This window comes from Ochotona curzoniae, unplaced genomic scaffold, assembly GCF_017591425.1.
Source record: "Ochotona curzoniae isolate NIBS_2020 unplaced genomic scaffold, NIBS_Ocur_1.0 patch356, whole genome shotgun sequence".
NCBI lineage: Eukaryota > Metazoa > Chordata > Mammalia > Lagomorpha > Ochotonidae > Ochotona > Ochotona curzoniae.
The window spans coordinates 940,648-956,411 of record NW_024466924.1 but is presented as its reverse complement, the minus strand read 5'-3'; the positions used below and the strand labels follow the sequence as shown (position 1 = coordinate 956,411).

The 15,764-nt window shown below is 42.5% G+C and overlaps 1 protein-coding gene across 2 annotated transcripts in view; it reads left to right on the top strand.

Annotated features, from left to right (window-relative positions):
• Positions 1-15,764, top strand: part of LOC121167266 (leishmanolysin-like peptidase) — a 53,460-nt gene that overhangs the window by 7,792 nt on the left and 29,904 nt on the right. For both annotated transcript variants that reach the window (XM_040996692.1, XM_040996691.1), the window contains exons 4-7: positions 1,493-1,575; positions 1,979-2,096; positions 7,601-7,779; positions 12,810-12,915. In XM_040996692.1, the coding sequence (XP_040852626.1) occupies positions 1,493-1,575; positions 1,979-2,096; positions 7,601-7,779; positions 12,810-12,915 (486 nt within the window). The remainder of the gene's footprint in view (positions 1-1,492; positions 1,576-1,978; positions 2,097-7,600; positions 7,780-12,809; positions 12,916-15,764) is intronic.

Below are 15,764 nucleotides of genomic sequence, written 5' to 3'. Positions count from 1 at the left end.
ATGGCTTGAAATGAATACTTAAAATAGGTGCATTTCATTATATGTAAATTCTACACCAATAAAGAAAAATAGAATGACTAAATAAAGGATGTTGGTTGTGAATATATGTATCATTTCACCAAAGATGTGCTTGTGATGTACCCACAAATTTTTGATGTTTGATATTCAGGTAGATTTTTTAATATACTTTAAAGAAGAAGTTTACTTGAAAAGCATAGCTACAAACAGAAGGGAAAGAGAAATAGAGAGCAATAACTTCCATTCTTAGCTCACACCCAAAATGAACACAGTGGGCTGAGCTGGAACAAAGCCAGAAGATGGGAGCTTCATCTGGGTCTCCCACATAAGTGGTGGAAGCCCAAGTTCTTGGACCATCTTCTGCTGTTGTCTCAGGTGCATTAGTGGGGAACTGTACGGAGCTGGACCAGAAGTGGCGCAACCGGGACTGGAGCCCTTGGCATCCATATGGGATGCTGGCATTGCAGGCAGCAGCTGCTTAACCCATTGTACCAAATAACCATTTTCCTTTTTCATACTTTGATATTTTTTCTTAAGTATGCTGACTCAAGATGTTTGAGAGTAGGATATGATCAGGATATGTGAAAAAGATGATTTATGACTAGATTGAGAACATTTCTGCAAAGTGCATTCTTTTAGTGGAATGCTGTTTGTCCTGGAGACATTGGATCTGATGCTACGCATGCTGAAGTTACTTATTCAAGTGCTAACCTCACCAGATGTTGAACTCTGGCACTTTTCTCATACACTTCAAGCCAGTTCATGGTGGGTCCTAGAAATCAGTAAGTAACTAAAAATAAGGTTTTCTTAGGGTCATCGTTGTGAATTAGTGGATAAAGCTGCTGTCTGCCATCATCCCGTATGGGTACCAGTTCTTGTCCCAGTTTGTGTTCTGGCTGCCCTGCTTCACTCCAGCTCCCTGCTAAAGTCCTGGGAAAAGTGCTGGGAAGATTATTTAAACTGCTTGGGCCTCTGCCTCCCACATAGGAGATCCAGGTGAAGCTCCCAGCTCCTGGCTTCAGCCTGCTCATCCCTGGCCATTGAGGCAACCTGGGGAGTGAAAAATTTCTCTTAACCCCCTCTTTTTTTTTTTTTTTAAAGATGTTCTTTACATAAACTTATTTCGTGATGAAATGACCTACATTGTCTCCAATTTGAAGTAACCTGGAATAATGGTTGAGATTTGTGTTTTCTGATTTGCACTGAGATGAAAGTAGGGAAGGAAGGTTATACATGGTGCTGTTTTCCTGAACGTGGTTAGAAGATGGGGACCCTGCTTTCCTCCTGGGCTCACCTTGCCTTATGCCTCACCACACGATCTTTAACTAACCAGTGCCTACCTTTCAGACACCTTTGTCCTCTTGGGCCATTAATGTCCTAGGCTTCTATGTGTTAAATGTAATTTATTCATACCTAATTTAACTGGACTGTAGTTCTGACTCTTTTTTTTTTTTTCGATTTTTTTCTCTTTTAGAATAAACTTTTCCCACAAGCTATTTCTTATCTAGAGAAGACTTTTCAGGTTCGCAGACCTGCTGGCACTATTTTACTTAGCAGGTATGTTACGTGGATTCTTCGTTTACTTGTTTAGTACTCCCCCTTCCCATTTGACCGATATGACAAAGAATATATTATTATGCTTCTCAGAGACCAAAAAACAGATTGTGTGGAGAAAACAACAGAACTCCCATGCTGGGTCACCATTCTTCCCTTGATTTTCCACCTGCCCACGACCTACCATGCACCCTCTGCCTTCTTGTTTTTACATGCTTTCAGTGTTGACTTTAGGAAGTATTTGAGTTCTCACACAACCAAAAACAAAATTTTTTTTAGATTAGTTTCCTAATGACAATAAGTAGCCTTTGTTAACTAATAGATCAGTGACTAGCTTATTTACATGTTTTTAACTGCTCTGAACTGTTCAATTTTTTTTTTTAACTAATTTGATACACAAATGAAGACAATGCGCAACGAATCAGTACCTGCGGAAGGAGAACGACCCTCATCGGTACTGCACTGGCGAGTGTGCCGTGCACACCAGGTGCGGCCCCGTGGTAGTGCCCGAGGAGCATCTCCAGGTAGCGCCTTCCCCCTTGCCCGCTAACCCCTCCTTGGAATATTGTTCTTACTCTTCAACACAGCCTCAGGGAAGATATTTGAATCTTTTGTTTTTTTTTTTTTTTTTAAATAATCTTAGTTTATTAGGGTACAAAGGGTCACGGGCTACAGGGTGAAAGTGGGTAATATCATTGTTTCCACACTAATATAATCATTTTGCCCTGTATGTAGGGTTAGGGGAGTAACAAAGGGGAAAGCCCCACCCTACCTCCCACCCATCCCCCTTCCCCAACATGAGGCGCGCTCCAAGGGTCCTGCTCATACAGTTTTGATAGTTCATCAGTTCTGGATTGCTGCCAATCTCTCCGTCCCAACCGTAATGAAACCTATTCAGAGTCCACTGGCTGACAGTCTCTTGATGGTTGGGGTTCCAAGATCAGCAGTTCAGTTGGAGAAATATCCAAAGAAACTTCATCTGAGTTGATCCCAGATCTGATTCTTGAGTGAGTTTGCTAGTACAGACTCCAACACTGTTCGTCAGATTAATTTTTATTGGAAAGTCAGATATACAGAGAGAAGAGACAGAGAGGAAGATCTTCCATCCATTGATTCACTCCCCAAGAGGCCACAATGGCTGGAGCTGAGCCAATCTGAAGCCAGGAGCCTGGAGCTTCTTCCAGGTCTCCCACGTGGGTGTAGGGTCCCAAGGTTTTGGCTGCCCTCAACTGCTTTCCCAGGCCACAAGCAGGAAGCTGGATGGGAAGGAAGCAGGGCTGCCGGGATTAGAATAGGCACCCATATGGGATCCCGGTTCGTGCAAGGCGATAACTTTGCCTGAATCTATTTTTGCCAGGCTTAATTTCAGAGGTGCAGTAGCTTCATTCTTGCACCAAGAGAAATACATTACAGGTGCACTGATTTTATTCTTTTATTGATTTTCAAGAAAGTGTAATGGTGTTTTCATTTCCTCCTCATTTACCTTTGTAGTTTTGCTGAATCAGTTTAGAGCTATCTTTGTCCTTCAGAAAATGTTTTGACTACCTCAGCTTTGTTGTTGTTGTTTCCATTATAAGATTTACTTGTACATTTGAAAGGCAGAATGACAGAGGAGGGACAGATCTTCTATGTGTGATTCACTCCCCAGATGACCACAGTGACCGGGGCTTGAGCAGGCCACGCTCAGGAGCCAGAGCTGCCTGGTCTCTCACACATGGGCTACCTTCTGCTGCCTTCTTAGCGGCATTAGTGGGAAGTGAAGCAGGCAGAGCAGCAATGGGGGGTTCCAACATGAGGTTCTCTGGGTGGCTGTAGCTGCGGGGTTACAGCATTGGTCCATACCTCAGCTTTCTTTCCGATAGGACAGTTTGAGGATCTGCATTGTGGCTTATTGGGTTAAGTTGCCACCTAGGCTCCACTTGGAATCCAGCTCCCTTCTACTATACCTGGGAAAGCAGCAGATGCCCCAAAGTGCTTGGACCTCTGCCACCTCTGTGAGAGACCTGGATCAAGCTCTGGGTGCCTGGCTGTGATTGGCCCAGCCCTAACTGTTGCACACATTTGGGGAGTGAACCAACAGATGAAAGGTCTCTGTCTCTTCCTCCCTCTGTAAATCTGCCTTTCAACTAAATGAACAAACGCTTTTTCTTTAAAAACAAACAAAAAAAAAGTGTGGGTGTGTCCAGCTTAGTGGGCCAACTAGCCAGTCCTCCCTCTTCACAGCGCCAGGATCCCATATGGGCACTGGTTCATGTCCCAGCTGCTCTACCTCCCATCCAGCTCTTTGCTAATGCACCTGGGAAAAGCAATGGAAGAAGGCAGGCAGGGTCCCTACCACGCTTTGGGAGACCTGAATGAAGCTGCTGCCGGCTCGCTTGAGCCTGGCCCAGCCCTGTTCATTACAGCCAAGTGGAGAGTAGAACACCCAGTGGAAGATCTTTTTCTGCCTCCATTTGTCTTCCTCTCTCTCCCTCTCTTTGTAACATTGACTTTCAGATAAATAAATAAATCTTGAAAAAATTAAAAAGCAAGATTTAAAAAGAAAAATTTTAAATTAACCAAACCTAGGAATTAATAAAAATACTAATATTGTGTAATAGATGTTCAATGATATTCTTTGCAAAAATACAGATGTGCCTATTTAGGATATTAAAATATGGCATAGCCATATAATAGCATTCTATGCAGGTATTAAAGAATTAAGTAGATCTTGGGCCCAGTGCAGTAGCCTAATGGTTAAAGTCCTTACCTTAAATGCACTTTTATCACATATAGGCACCTGTTCTAATCCCAGCAGCCTCACTTCCCTTCCAGCTCCCTGCTTGTGGTCTGGGAAAGCAGTTGAGGATGGCCCAAAGCCTTGGGACCTTGCCCAGTGTGTGGGAGACATGGAAGAGGCTCTGGGCTCCTGGATTTGGCTCAGCTCAAATTCAGCTGTTGCAGCCACTTGGGCTGTGAATTAGCTGATGGAAGATCTTCCTTAGTGTCTCTCCTCCCTCTGTATATCTGACTTTCCAATAAAAATAAAAATAAAATAAATATTAAAAAAAAATTAAGTAGATCTCTTTGTAGTAACTTGAAAAAATGCTTAAGCCCTTTCTTAGATTGAAAGAAAAAGTTGTACATCTGCATATATAGACTGTTTTATTTAAAAATACAGAGATGCATGTGATTAAAAATTGTGAAACAGCGTGGAAGGATATGCAGATTGAAAGAATTGGACATGTAAGGTAGGCGTTGGCATGGTGGTGAAGATGGTGCTGGGATGCCTGTATTCCATGCAGAGCAGCTGAGGTCAAGGCCTGGGTGTGCTTTGATTCCGGCTTCCCAGCAGCTGGTGGCTTAGTGAGTACTTGGGTCCGTGGCAGCCACGAGGGATACCCAAATGGAGTGCCAGACTCCTGACTTTGACCTGGCCCATTCCTACCTGTGACATCTATTTTATGAGTGAACCAGTACCCATTTTGCCTTTCAATCAACTAAATGAAATGCATTCAAACATATATACAAATATAAAACGTATATAAAATATTAATGGTTTTCTTAAAGGATTGTATTGTGGAGCTAGCATTTGGCCCAGTGGTTACAATACCAGTGTCCCAAATTGGAGTGTTTCATACACTGGTTTGATCTTCACATGCTGGCAGCCGCCTGGGTTGGGGCAGGCCAAGATCCTGTTAACAGGAAGCTAGAATTAGGAGTGGAGTCAGTACTCAACATGATGGGCACTCTAAATTGGGGTGGGAGAGTTCTCAGTGGCACTTTTATACTGAGACCAATTGCCTGCCCTGTAAACATTACATTGAGTTTATCATGTAGGTTTTTTCTAAGGTGTTTGAAGCTTAGTAAAGACTTTCCAGTCCTATATCTTGGCACCAGTATAATTAGTTTTCTCAGAATTATTTTTCTTTCTCTCCCTGTTTTTTCCTTCCTCTCTTTTTTCTCTCCTCTTTCTCTTATTTTTAAAGATCTGTTTATTTATTTTTAATGATTTATGTATTTTTATTGGAAAGTAAGATATACAGAGAGGAAGATCTTCTGTCTGTTGATTCACTCCCCCCGTGGCTATAATGGTCAGAGCTGTGCCAATCTGAAGCCAGGAGCCGGAAGCTTCTTCTGGATCTCCCACGCAGGTGCAGGGTTCCAGACTTTGGGTTGTCCTCGATTACTTTCCCAGGCCACAAGCAGGGAGCCGAATGGGAAGCAGGGCTGCCAGTGTCCATATGGGATCCCAGTGCTTGCAAGGCAAGGACTTCAGCCTCTAGGCTACTGTGCCAGGCCTGAAATCTGTTTATTTTTATTGGAAAGGCAAACCCACAGAGAGAAGGAAAGACAGAAAGATCTCCCATCCACTGGTTCATTCCCTGAGTGACAACAGCCAGAGCTGAGCTGATCTGAAAACAGTAGTTTAGGGTCTCCCCTGCGGATGCAGAGTCCCAAGGCTCAAGACCATCTTCCCCTGCCCTCCTAAGCCACAAGCAGGGAGCTGGAAGGGAAATGGAGCAGCCAGAACATAATGCATGCCCATGTTGGATCCCAGCGCATTCAAGGCAAGAATCTAACTTCTAGGCTATTGGACCAGGCCCTCTTTCTTTCAAGATTTACAGAGAGAGGGCAAAAATAACAAGAGAGGTCCTCCATTCACTGGTTTATTAAAATGGCTTCAGTGTCTAGATCTGGGTCACGCCAAAGCCATGAACCAATAGCTTCTTCTGAGTTTCCCAAATAGGCTCAGGCGCCAAGCATTTGGGTCATCTGCTTTTTCTAAATCCTGTTTCCTTTCTTTTCTCCCTCTCTGTGACTTTCTTTTATTTCTCTTTCCTTCTCTCTTTTCCTTTTTCATTTATTTTTTGTGAGAGGCAGACAAATATCGTCTATCTTCAGTTCACTCTCCACCCTTGATCCAAAAGGCTGAGAAGCGATCGGTTCACTCTGTAAATGGCCACAAAGGTCCTGGCTGGGCCAGGCTGAAACAAGGAGTCTGAAGGTACAGGTGCCTGAGCACCGGGCCATCTTTCAGTGTTTCCTCAGGTACATCAGAAAGTTTGAACCAGTACACAGGGATAGAGACAACTCTGGTCCCAACTCAGGTTTCTTGAGAATGTGAAGTACTAAAGTAAAATATTTTACAAAGGCATGTTTCAAAATAAAACAAATTGCTCTTATTCTCTTTTTCTTAGCTCTTCCTAATTGTGCTTTCCTGTGTACCTTTTTGGGAAACTGAATTTTTTGTTCATTTAAATAAACAATCATTGCAAAGAATTCTGAAAGTCATAACTTTTTATCACATCAACTATTAAAGTAATTAAATTTAAAATTTGTAAATGTGTTGGCATGAACAATGTATACCTTATTAAAGGAAATGGAAATATCTTTTTTTTCTCTGTCTGTACAAACATTGCGTACACCTGCAAAAGTACTCTTCACTGATTTTTCTACCTATAATTTGGAGAGTATGATTGCTTAGGAACTTGGAAAAAGTTCCCTCAATAACAAGTATTTCAAAGACAATAACAAGTATTTCAAGATTTTCTTAGAAAATTAGAAAAAGTGTAACATGAAATGGCTTTTGATTTTTCATTTGTATGTTTTTACTTTCATCTGAATTTTAAGAAGATGCATGAGTTCTTTATAAATCTAAAATATATTTCCACTAGATAGAAACTTTAGTTTAATATGGAAGTTTCAAAAAGCAAAAAAGAAAAAAAAATGCAGCGAAGTCCTTTCATTTGGTTTTAGAGTTTTGAATTTTTTTCTTTTAGTTGTTTAATCATAATAGCAACTGTTTATTTTGTTTGCAGATATTTATTTTAAATGAGAGTACGGAATTATAATTTTATAAAAGCAGAAATTTTCATGAAGTTCAAAATTTGATGTAGGAACAGAGCAGAGGGCAGATTTTGATTTTGCTGAAAGTTCAGGGTTAGTAAATGAAGATGAAGTTATAATGTGGCCTGGAGTCAATGTAAGATGAACTGTCCCTGTGGCTAACCTTGTCTCTGGCTCTCTGTTGCTTCCGTGAGAACAGAAGTGCAGGATCTGCCGTGGGGGTAAGTGTGCCCACGAAGCAGTGGGTGTGCAAGAGCATGAAGGCATCCAGGATGCAGACTTTGTTCTTTACGTTGGTGCCCTGGCCACTGAGAGGTGCAGCCATGAGAACATCATCTCGTATGCAGCCTACTGTCAGCAGGAAGCCACAATGGACAGGTAAACCTTCCTCTGACACCTGCTTCCCAAGCCCTACTGTGACAACTGTGTCACACTGCCTCTGGTAGTAAGGGGTAGCTCTGCTTGTTCTGGGGTGAGGATGTGGGGGTCAGGAGGACCATTGTTCATATAGTAAAGACATTTTTGGTCAGATGAAAAAGTGGAAACTTTCATTCTTCTCCTCACTCCACTCCCGCCACTCTTCTTGTTACCGTCTGCTGCTTTTGTGCCCACCAACTCCAGAGAAAAGGTCTGTTGTCTGTCTGAAGACCTTTCCTTTGAGGTAAAGGAATCAGTCTCGCTATGGAACCAATTTGAACTTAAATTTAGCACTATTGTTCTAAAACTATGAGATGTTAAAAATGACTGTGTAAACGCCCTATCATTTGTTATATAGAATATGCTTCCCATAGCTAAATCATCACTTAATAGTTCAGTCTTCTTCATTACTTACAGAAGATTTTAAAAATTGTTCACAATGAAGGTAGCTCAGCTTTAAAATTATAAAATTTAAAAGCTATTTAAATTTACATAAATTTAAATTTAAAATTTAAGGTTATAAATGTGCAGCCTTGAACACACAGGGATCCCATATGGGCACCAGTTCTAATCCCAGTTCACTTCCCATGCAGCTTCCTGCTCGTGGCCTGGGAAAGCAATCGGGGACAGCCCAAAGTCTTGGGACCCTGCACCCTAGTGGGAGACCTGGAAGAGGTTCTGGGCCTCTGACTTTGGGTTGGCTCAGCTCCAGCCGTTGTAGTCACTTGGGGAGTGAATCAACGGACAGAAGATCTTCCTTCTTACTCTCCTCCTCTCTGTATATCTGACTTTCCAATAAAAGTAAATCTTTTAAAGAAAAAGTTATAAATGTAGAAGACAGCCTGTCACAGAGCAGACAAGTCAGTTAAAGTTAGTAGAAATGACCATATGTCTCAGAATTTATTGTACATAATTGTCTCAAATCTAGGATTGGGTAGTGTGTCTAATTTATACACAACTAAGGACCATTGCAGAGATGATAAATATTTGTCTGTTGAAAGAGTAGCAGACCTTATACAGAATTAGCACAGGAAGGAACTGAAACTTAGTTGAACTGAGAAGGCAATATACAGAAAGCACTTGAGGTTGACATGGTCAGTGCTGTAGGTTGTAAGGAATGTCAAAGCAGCAGCATGTACAGCCCACCTCCCAATCTGCAGGTTCCCCATCCTTCTCTTCAAGCAACACTGGGTCAGAAATATTTGGGGGAAAAGTTATGTCTGTACTGAACATACACAAACTTTTTTACTTGTCATTATCTCCCAAAATTTATAGCAAAACACCAATTTGCATAATATTGATGTTATATTTTACATTACAAGTAATGTAAAGCTGGTTTGAGGTATATGGAAGGATATAACTAGGTTGTATGTGAATTTCATGGCATTTTATGTACTGGCCTTGAGCATTTTCTCATTCATATCCGGGGGCGGTCCAGGAAGCAGCCCCTGGATGTCTAAGGATGACAGTGTCATCTAAAGCAGCGTGTTACCGTGATTGTTGTTGATGAAAAAAATCCACTCACAAGTTTAGACTGTTGAGAAACCTTGGTGTCCAGTGTGAGCTGCGCTAGTGCAGAAGAAAGAATTGAGTGTTTTCATGGTTGCTTGTGTGCCAGTGTGTATTTTTTTCCTGAGAAGTTGTCACTGAATGTATGGTATTTTCTCAGTAATCTAGCAAGTGTGGTATTTGAAGTGCTACCTACCTCAATGATTAAGTTACTTGGTTAAGGGTTTTGGTTTTTTTTCTAAGATTTATTTTTATTGGAAGGGCAGATCAACAAAGAGAAAGAAATACAGAGAAAATAATCTTTTTTTTTTTTTAAGATTTATTCATTTTTATTACAAAGGCAGATATACAGAGAGGAGACACAGGGAGAAAGATCCTCCATCCGACAGTTCACTCCCCAAGCAGCTGCAGTGGCTGGACTGAGCCGATCTGAAGTCAGGATCCAGGAGCTTCTTCCAGGTCTGCCACACGGGTGCAGAAACCCAAGGCTTTAGGCCATCTTCTCCCAGGCCACTAGCAGGGAGCTGGATGGGAAGTTTTGCTGCCGGGATTAGAACTGATGCGCATATGGGATCCTGATGCATTCAAGGCTAGAACTTTAGCCACTAGGCCATTGTGCTGGGCCCAAGAAAACAATTTTCTGTCCACTGGTTCACTCCCTACAATGCCTCAATGGCTGGAACTGAGCTGATCTGAAGTCAGGAGCTATTAGCTTCCTCTGGCTATCCCACCAGTTGCAGAGTCCCAAGGCTTTAGGCTATCCTCCACTGCTGCCACAGGCCACAAGCAGGGAGCTGGATGGGAAGTGAAACAGCCAGGACATAAAATGGCAGCCATGTGGGATTCCAGCAGTTGCAAGGTGAGGATTCAGCCATGTGAGCCCATCATGGTAGGCCCTGAGAAATACTGTTTAACAGTAGGTGTCTTTGATCGCTACAAAATCATGCTTCTTTATCTTCATTTGAATTCAACCATGTGGTTTACATGCACATATGAAATTCCATTTTGGATCTGCTGTTAAGTCTCAAAATATTGGAAAACAGTTTGCCATAGTATTATTCCATAATTACATATATTGAAAGAAAGATTTTGATTTATTCTAGGAGTGTTGATATTTGATGAAAAAGCAACATCCTCATTTTATTTTAAATTTGAGGAAGATGAAACTTTGGTTCTGTGTAGTGCCTTCTATGTTGCCAGCAGATGAGGTATCCATCGTTCCAGTTTTTAGTATATGTGTTGCCGAAATGAGCGCAGCAGCAGATTAGGTCAGTGAAGCAGACAGGCACTCTGCCTCATGGAGCTCACTGCAGAGCGAGAGTGACTTCAGTTAACATGGTAGCAGATAAATATTAGTTTCTTCATGTTTTAAATACTTTGTAGGAAAAAAAAAACCAAGAGTGCTATAACACAAAAGTGAATAAGAGGGAGCAATTTGTCCTGGTCACTTGGACAAGGAAGGCCTCTGGAAAAGGGAAATTTTTGTGGTTCCCTGAGCATTGGTAGACTTTAGTGAAAGAATGAGGTGGGGAAAAGGCTGTTCGTTGGGGAAAGCCACGTGTACCTGTGGCCCAGAAACCACATCAGCAGACCCTGTGTCAGAGGCCCCATGGTTGGAAAGGCAGACACAGCTGCTATGTTCTCAATGCTGTAGCCTCCAAAGTTTCAGGACTGGCAGTAACATCCTTTTCCTATTTTAGGGGTCTTTACAACAATTTTTAAAGAATTTTTTAAAGGATTGATTTTATTTATTTGAAAGGCAGAGTGACTGGAAGAGACAGATCTTTCATCTTCTGGTTTTCTCCTCAAAATGGGTGTATTGGTTTGGGACTGAGCCAGATTTACCCAGGTGCCTGGAGCTTCAGTGTGGGTCTTCTGCATGCGTGCCAGGGCCCAAGTACTGGTCATCATCTGCTGGTTTCCTGGCCACACTAGCAGGGAGTTAGATTGGAAGTGGAGCAGCAGGCCCTAACTAGCACTCTAGTCTACTGACAGGGGATGCTGGATCTAAAGCTGTAGCTTAACCTGTGTGCCAGAACACTAGCCCCTTCTCCTTTTCTAAAATTTAGAATGAAATAAATGTTCTTTGTAAATAGGCAGTCATCATTTGATGGGTTTGTGGTTCTTTCTTTCTTTTTTTTTAAGATTCATTTATTTTCATTACAAAGTCGGATATATAGAGAGGAAGATCTTCCATCTGATGATTCACTCCCAAAGTGACCGCAACAGCCGGTACTGTGCCAAATCGAAGCCAGGCCAGGAACTTCCTCTTCCAGGTCTCCCACATGGGTGCAGGGTCCCAAAGCTTTGGGCCGTCCTTGACTGCTTTCCCAGGCCACAAGTAGGGAGCTGGATGGGAAGTGAAGCTGTCAGGATTAGAACCAGCCTCCATATGGGATCCTGGTCCATTCAAGGCGAGGACTTTAGCTGCTAGGCCACGCCACTGGGCCCAGTTCTTTTTTAAAGATTGATTTATTTTTATTTGAAAAGTTAGTGAGAAGGAGAGAGACACAGAGAGATCTTCCATCCACTGGTTTCCAAATAGCTGCAGTGGCTAGAGCTGAGTCTGTTCGGAACCGAGAGCCGGGGACTTCCTGTGGGTCTTGCATTTGAGTGCAAGGGCTCAAGGACTTATTCCATCCTCCACTGCCTTCCCAGGCTATAAGGAAGGAGCTGGACCAGAAGGTAGAACAGCTGGGACTCAAACTGGCACCTCTATGTGGTGCTCATGCCAAAGGCAGAGGATTAGATAGCTATGCCATGGCTTGGACGCCTGTGGTTATTTCTGTGGTAAAATATTACCTTGGGGTGACCTAAGAACCTTGGGTTCCTTAGCCATGTTAAATTGCCTTTGCTTTTGAAAAACAGCAATCTGCCCATTGTGCTTGACTGAGTTCTTATGGGCTCTGTGGTTGTGGGCGCAGAGAAAACTGTGTAGTTCTGTATTCTAAAAGGTATAGGAATTGAAAAAAGGTGATGGGAAGGTAATAACTCCTTTGTGAATGTAAGCAGTGTTGGGGCAGGAGAAAGGGACAAGGAAAATGGAGAAAAAGTGTGGCACCTTTTAGCAACCTAACACTTTGCTTATTGGCCTGTGATATATCTGATTTTTCTTTCTATTTATCTCTTGGCTGAAAGAAATACTGTAGCCAAATATGTATTTTGCAAGTAAAATAGTGCTAAATATTTCTCTCATTTCCTTTTAACATATTATATTGATATATTTTTAAAACATATTTTAAAAACTCACATTGAACAATAATAAACTATATTCCTTTTAAGGAAAGTGTTAACGGTTTATTATGTTATGGGAAAGCAAAGTGTATGACTTGAAAGTACAGGTAGCAAAAGCTGTTAGAGTGTAGAATTACAGTTGATAATAGTGTAAATTTTTATGTCGGAGCAATTGTGATAGAGAAGTGTAGGTTAGAAATATTGTTCTGGTATATAATTTAAAAAAAATCCAATGTCTGTTTTAACAGGCCAATAGCAGGATATGCTAACCTGTGTCCAAATATGATCTCTACCCAGCCTCAGGAGTTTGTTGGGATGCTGTCCACAGTGAAACATGAGATTATTCATGCCCTGGTAAATTCTGTTGTCATTTACTGTTCTTTCCTTTGATTTTCTGCTTGTTATGCTCTTATGTTGTTATTTTGATGCATATATTAAATTTTGACATTGTTTGGGTTCTTATATTCAGTGAAGCCTGGTTAATTAGTTCTCTGCCAGTACAGAATTTTCAATGATTAGAATAGCGACTAAGTTGAACTTTTGCTGTCTAATACAACTAAAATCATAATTCCATTAGGTAAGTAGAATTTTTGAGAGAAGGATTAAGAATCTTAATAAAAGGGCCCGGCACATTGGCACAGTGGTTAAGGTCCTCACCTTGCACGCCCGGGATCCCATATGGGTCCTGGTTCTAATCCTGGCAGCCCCGCTTCCCATCCAGCTCCCTGCTTTTTCCCTGGAAAAACAGTCGAGGATGGCCCAAAGCTTTGGGACCCTGCACCCGTGTGGGAGACCTGAAAGAGGCTCCTGGCTTCGGATTGGCTCAGCTTCAGCTGTGTGGCCACCTGGGGAGTGAATCATCAGACGGAAGATCTTCCTCTCTGTCTCTCCTCTCTGTATATCCGCCTTTCCAATAAAAATAAAATAAAATCTTAAAAAAAAAAAAAGAATCTCAACAAATGTTTTAGGAGGCCAGTGTTGTGGCTTGGCAGGTTTAGCCACCACTTGCAACAACCACATCCCATTTTGTAGAGCCTGTTCAAGTCCTGATTGTTCTATTTGTAATCCAACTCTCTGCTAATGTGCCAGGGAAGGTAGCATAAGATGGCCCAAGTGCGTTTGCCCTTGTCACTCCCATAGGAGACCAGGCTGGGGTTCCTGGCTCCTAGCTCCTGGCTCCTGGCTCCTGTTCTGATTTAGCCCCACCCTGGCCATTGAAGCCATTTGGGAAGTGAACCAACAGATAGAAGATCTTTCTCTTTTTCACATTGTCCCAACTCTGTTATGCTTTCAAATAAATAAGGTAAATATTAAATAAAATATTAAAATAAGTACTAGGTAGAAAAATGTATTTTGCTCTACAGTGATAACTGATGTGCTTATTATAGCTGCTGTTTAGGTCATTTCTTAAAGTCTGGATTTTCTAAAATTTATGTAAACTAAGTGATTCAGAATTTCTCCTTTCTTTTCTCGGTTGTTCAAGATGCTAGACTTTTACTAAGTACGTCTAGGGAATTAAAATAATTTTCTGTGGACTATAGGAAATATTCTGTTAATGCCATTTGTGTATTTAGAAAATAACAGGAAAAAAATGCCATGACAGAGAGGGAGGAATCTTTTTAACTATGTCGCCGAAAATGGATCGGAGACAAATGACCTAGCCTTTGTGAAAGCCTCAGTTTTAGCCTTATGTGTAAAATCACCGTAGTAGCAGTGAACACATGGGTACTTTATCAGATTTGTAGGGCTGGGAGTGGGTGTTCAATGCACAGGTTAAGACTCGAGTTAGGACTGGTGGGTCAAAGTCCCGGCTCCACTTCCAGTCCCGGCTTCTGCTGAAGTACACCTGAGAGGCAGCTAGTGGTGGCTCTGGTGCTTTATGTTTATGCATGGAGTTGAATTTTTTGTGCACTAAAATAAATTTTATGTTGTTAAAAACCTTTATTAAAAGCTAGAAAGAGCCTGATATGGAGGCCTTGCAGCTAAAGTCCTCGCCTTAAATGCGTGAGGATCCCATATGGGTGCTGGTTTGTACCCTGGCTGCTTTGCTTCCCTTCCAGCTCCCTGCTTTTGGCCTGGGAAAGCAGTAGAGGATGATCCAAAGCCCTGGGTCCCTACACCCGCGTGGGCAACCTGGAAGAAGCTTCTGGCTCCTGGCTTCAGATTGGCACAGCTCTGGCCATTATAGCCACGGGGGGAGTGAATCAACGGACAGAAGATCTTCCTCTCTGTCTCTCTTCTCTGTATATTTGACTTTCTAATAAAAATCAAATAAATTTTTTTTTTAAGATTTATTTATTTTTATTGCAAAGTCAGATGTACAGAGAGGAGGAGAGACAGAGAGGAAGATCTTCCATCTGATGATTCACTCCCCAAGTGACTGCAACAGTCAGAGCTGTGCCGATCTGAAGCCAGGAGCCAGGAACTTCTTTCCAGGTCTCCCACACGGGTGCAGGATCCCAAAGCATTGGGCTGTCCTCGACTACTTTCTCAGGCCACAAGCAGGGAGCTGGATGGGAAGTGGAGCTGCTGGGATTAGAACCGGCGCCTATATGGGATCCTGGCGCGTTCAAGGCTAGGACTTTAGCTGCTAGGCCACACCACCGGGCCCAAAATCAAATAAGTCTTAAAAAAGAAAAAAAAAAAACTTATTTGAAAGGCACAGAGACTGAAAGACGAAAGCAGAGAGACATACAGACATCGCTTATATGTTGGTTTACTCCTTGCAGGCCTTCAGTAGCTAAGTCTGGGTCAGGCTGAGGGTAGGAACCGGATGTCATTCCACGTCTTCACATGGGTGGTGGGGACCCACCTGCCTGAGCCATCACTTGCTGGACTCCAGAGAGCATATTAGCAGGAAGCTAGCATCGGGATGGAGCCAAGACTCCAACCCAGTTATTCTGGTATGGAATGTGAGCATCTCATGCTGTGTCTTAACCACTGTGCCACGTGTCCAGCCCCACATTTATCTTTTATTTCCCTTTCCACAAACTTTTTTTTTTTAAGATTAGTTTACTTGAGGGCCCGGCGCGGTGGCGCAAGTGGTTAAGTCCTCGCCTTGCACGCCCGGGATCCCATATGGGCGCCGGTTCTAATCCCGGCAGCCCCGCTTCCCTTCCAGCTCCCTGCCTGTGGCCTGGGAAAGCAGTTGAGGACGGCCCAAAGCTTTGGGACCCTGCCCCCGCGTGGGGGACCCGGAAGAG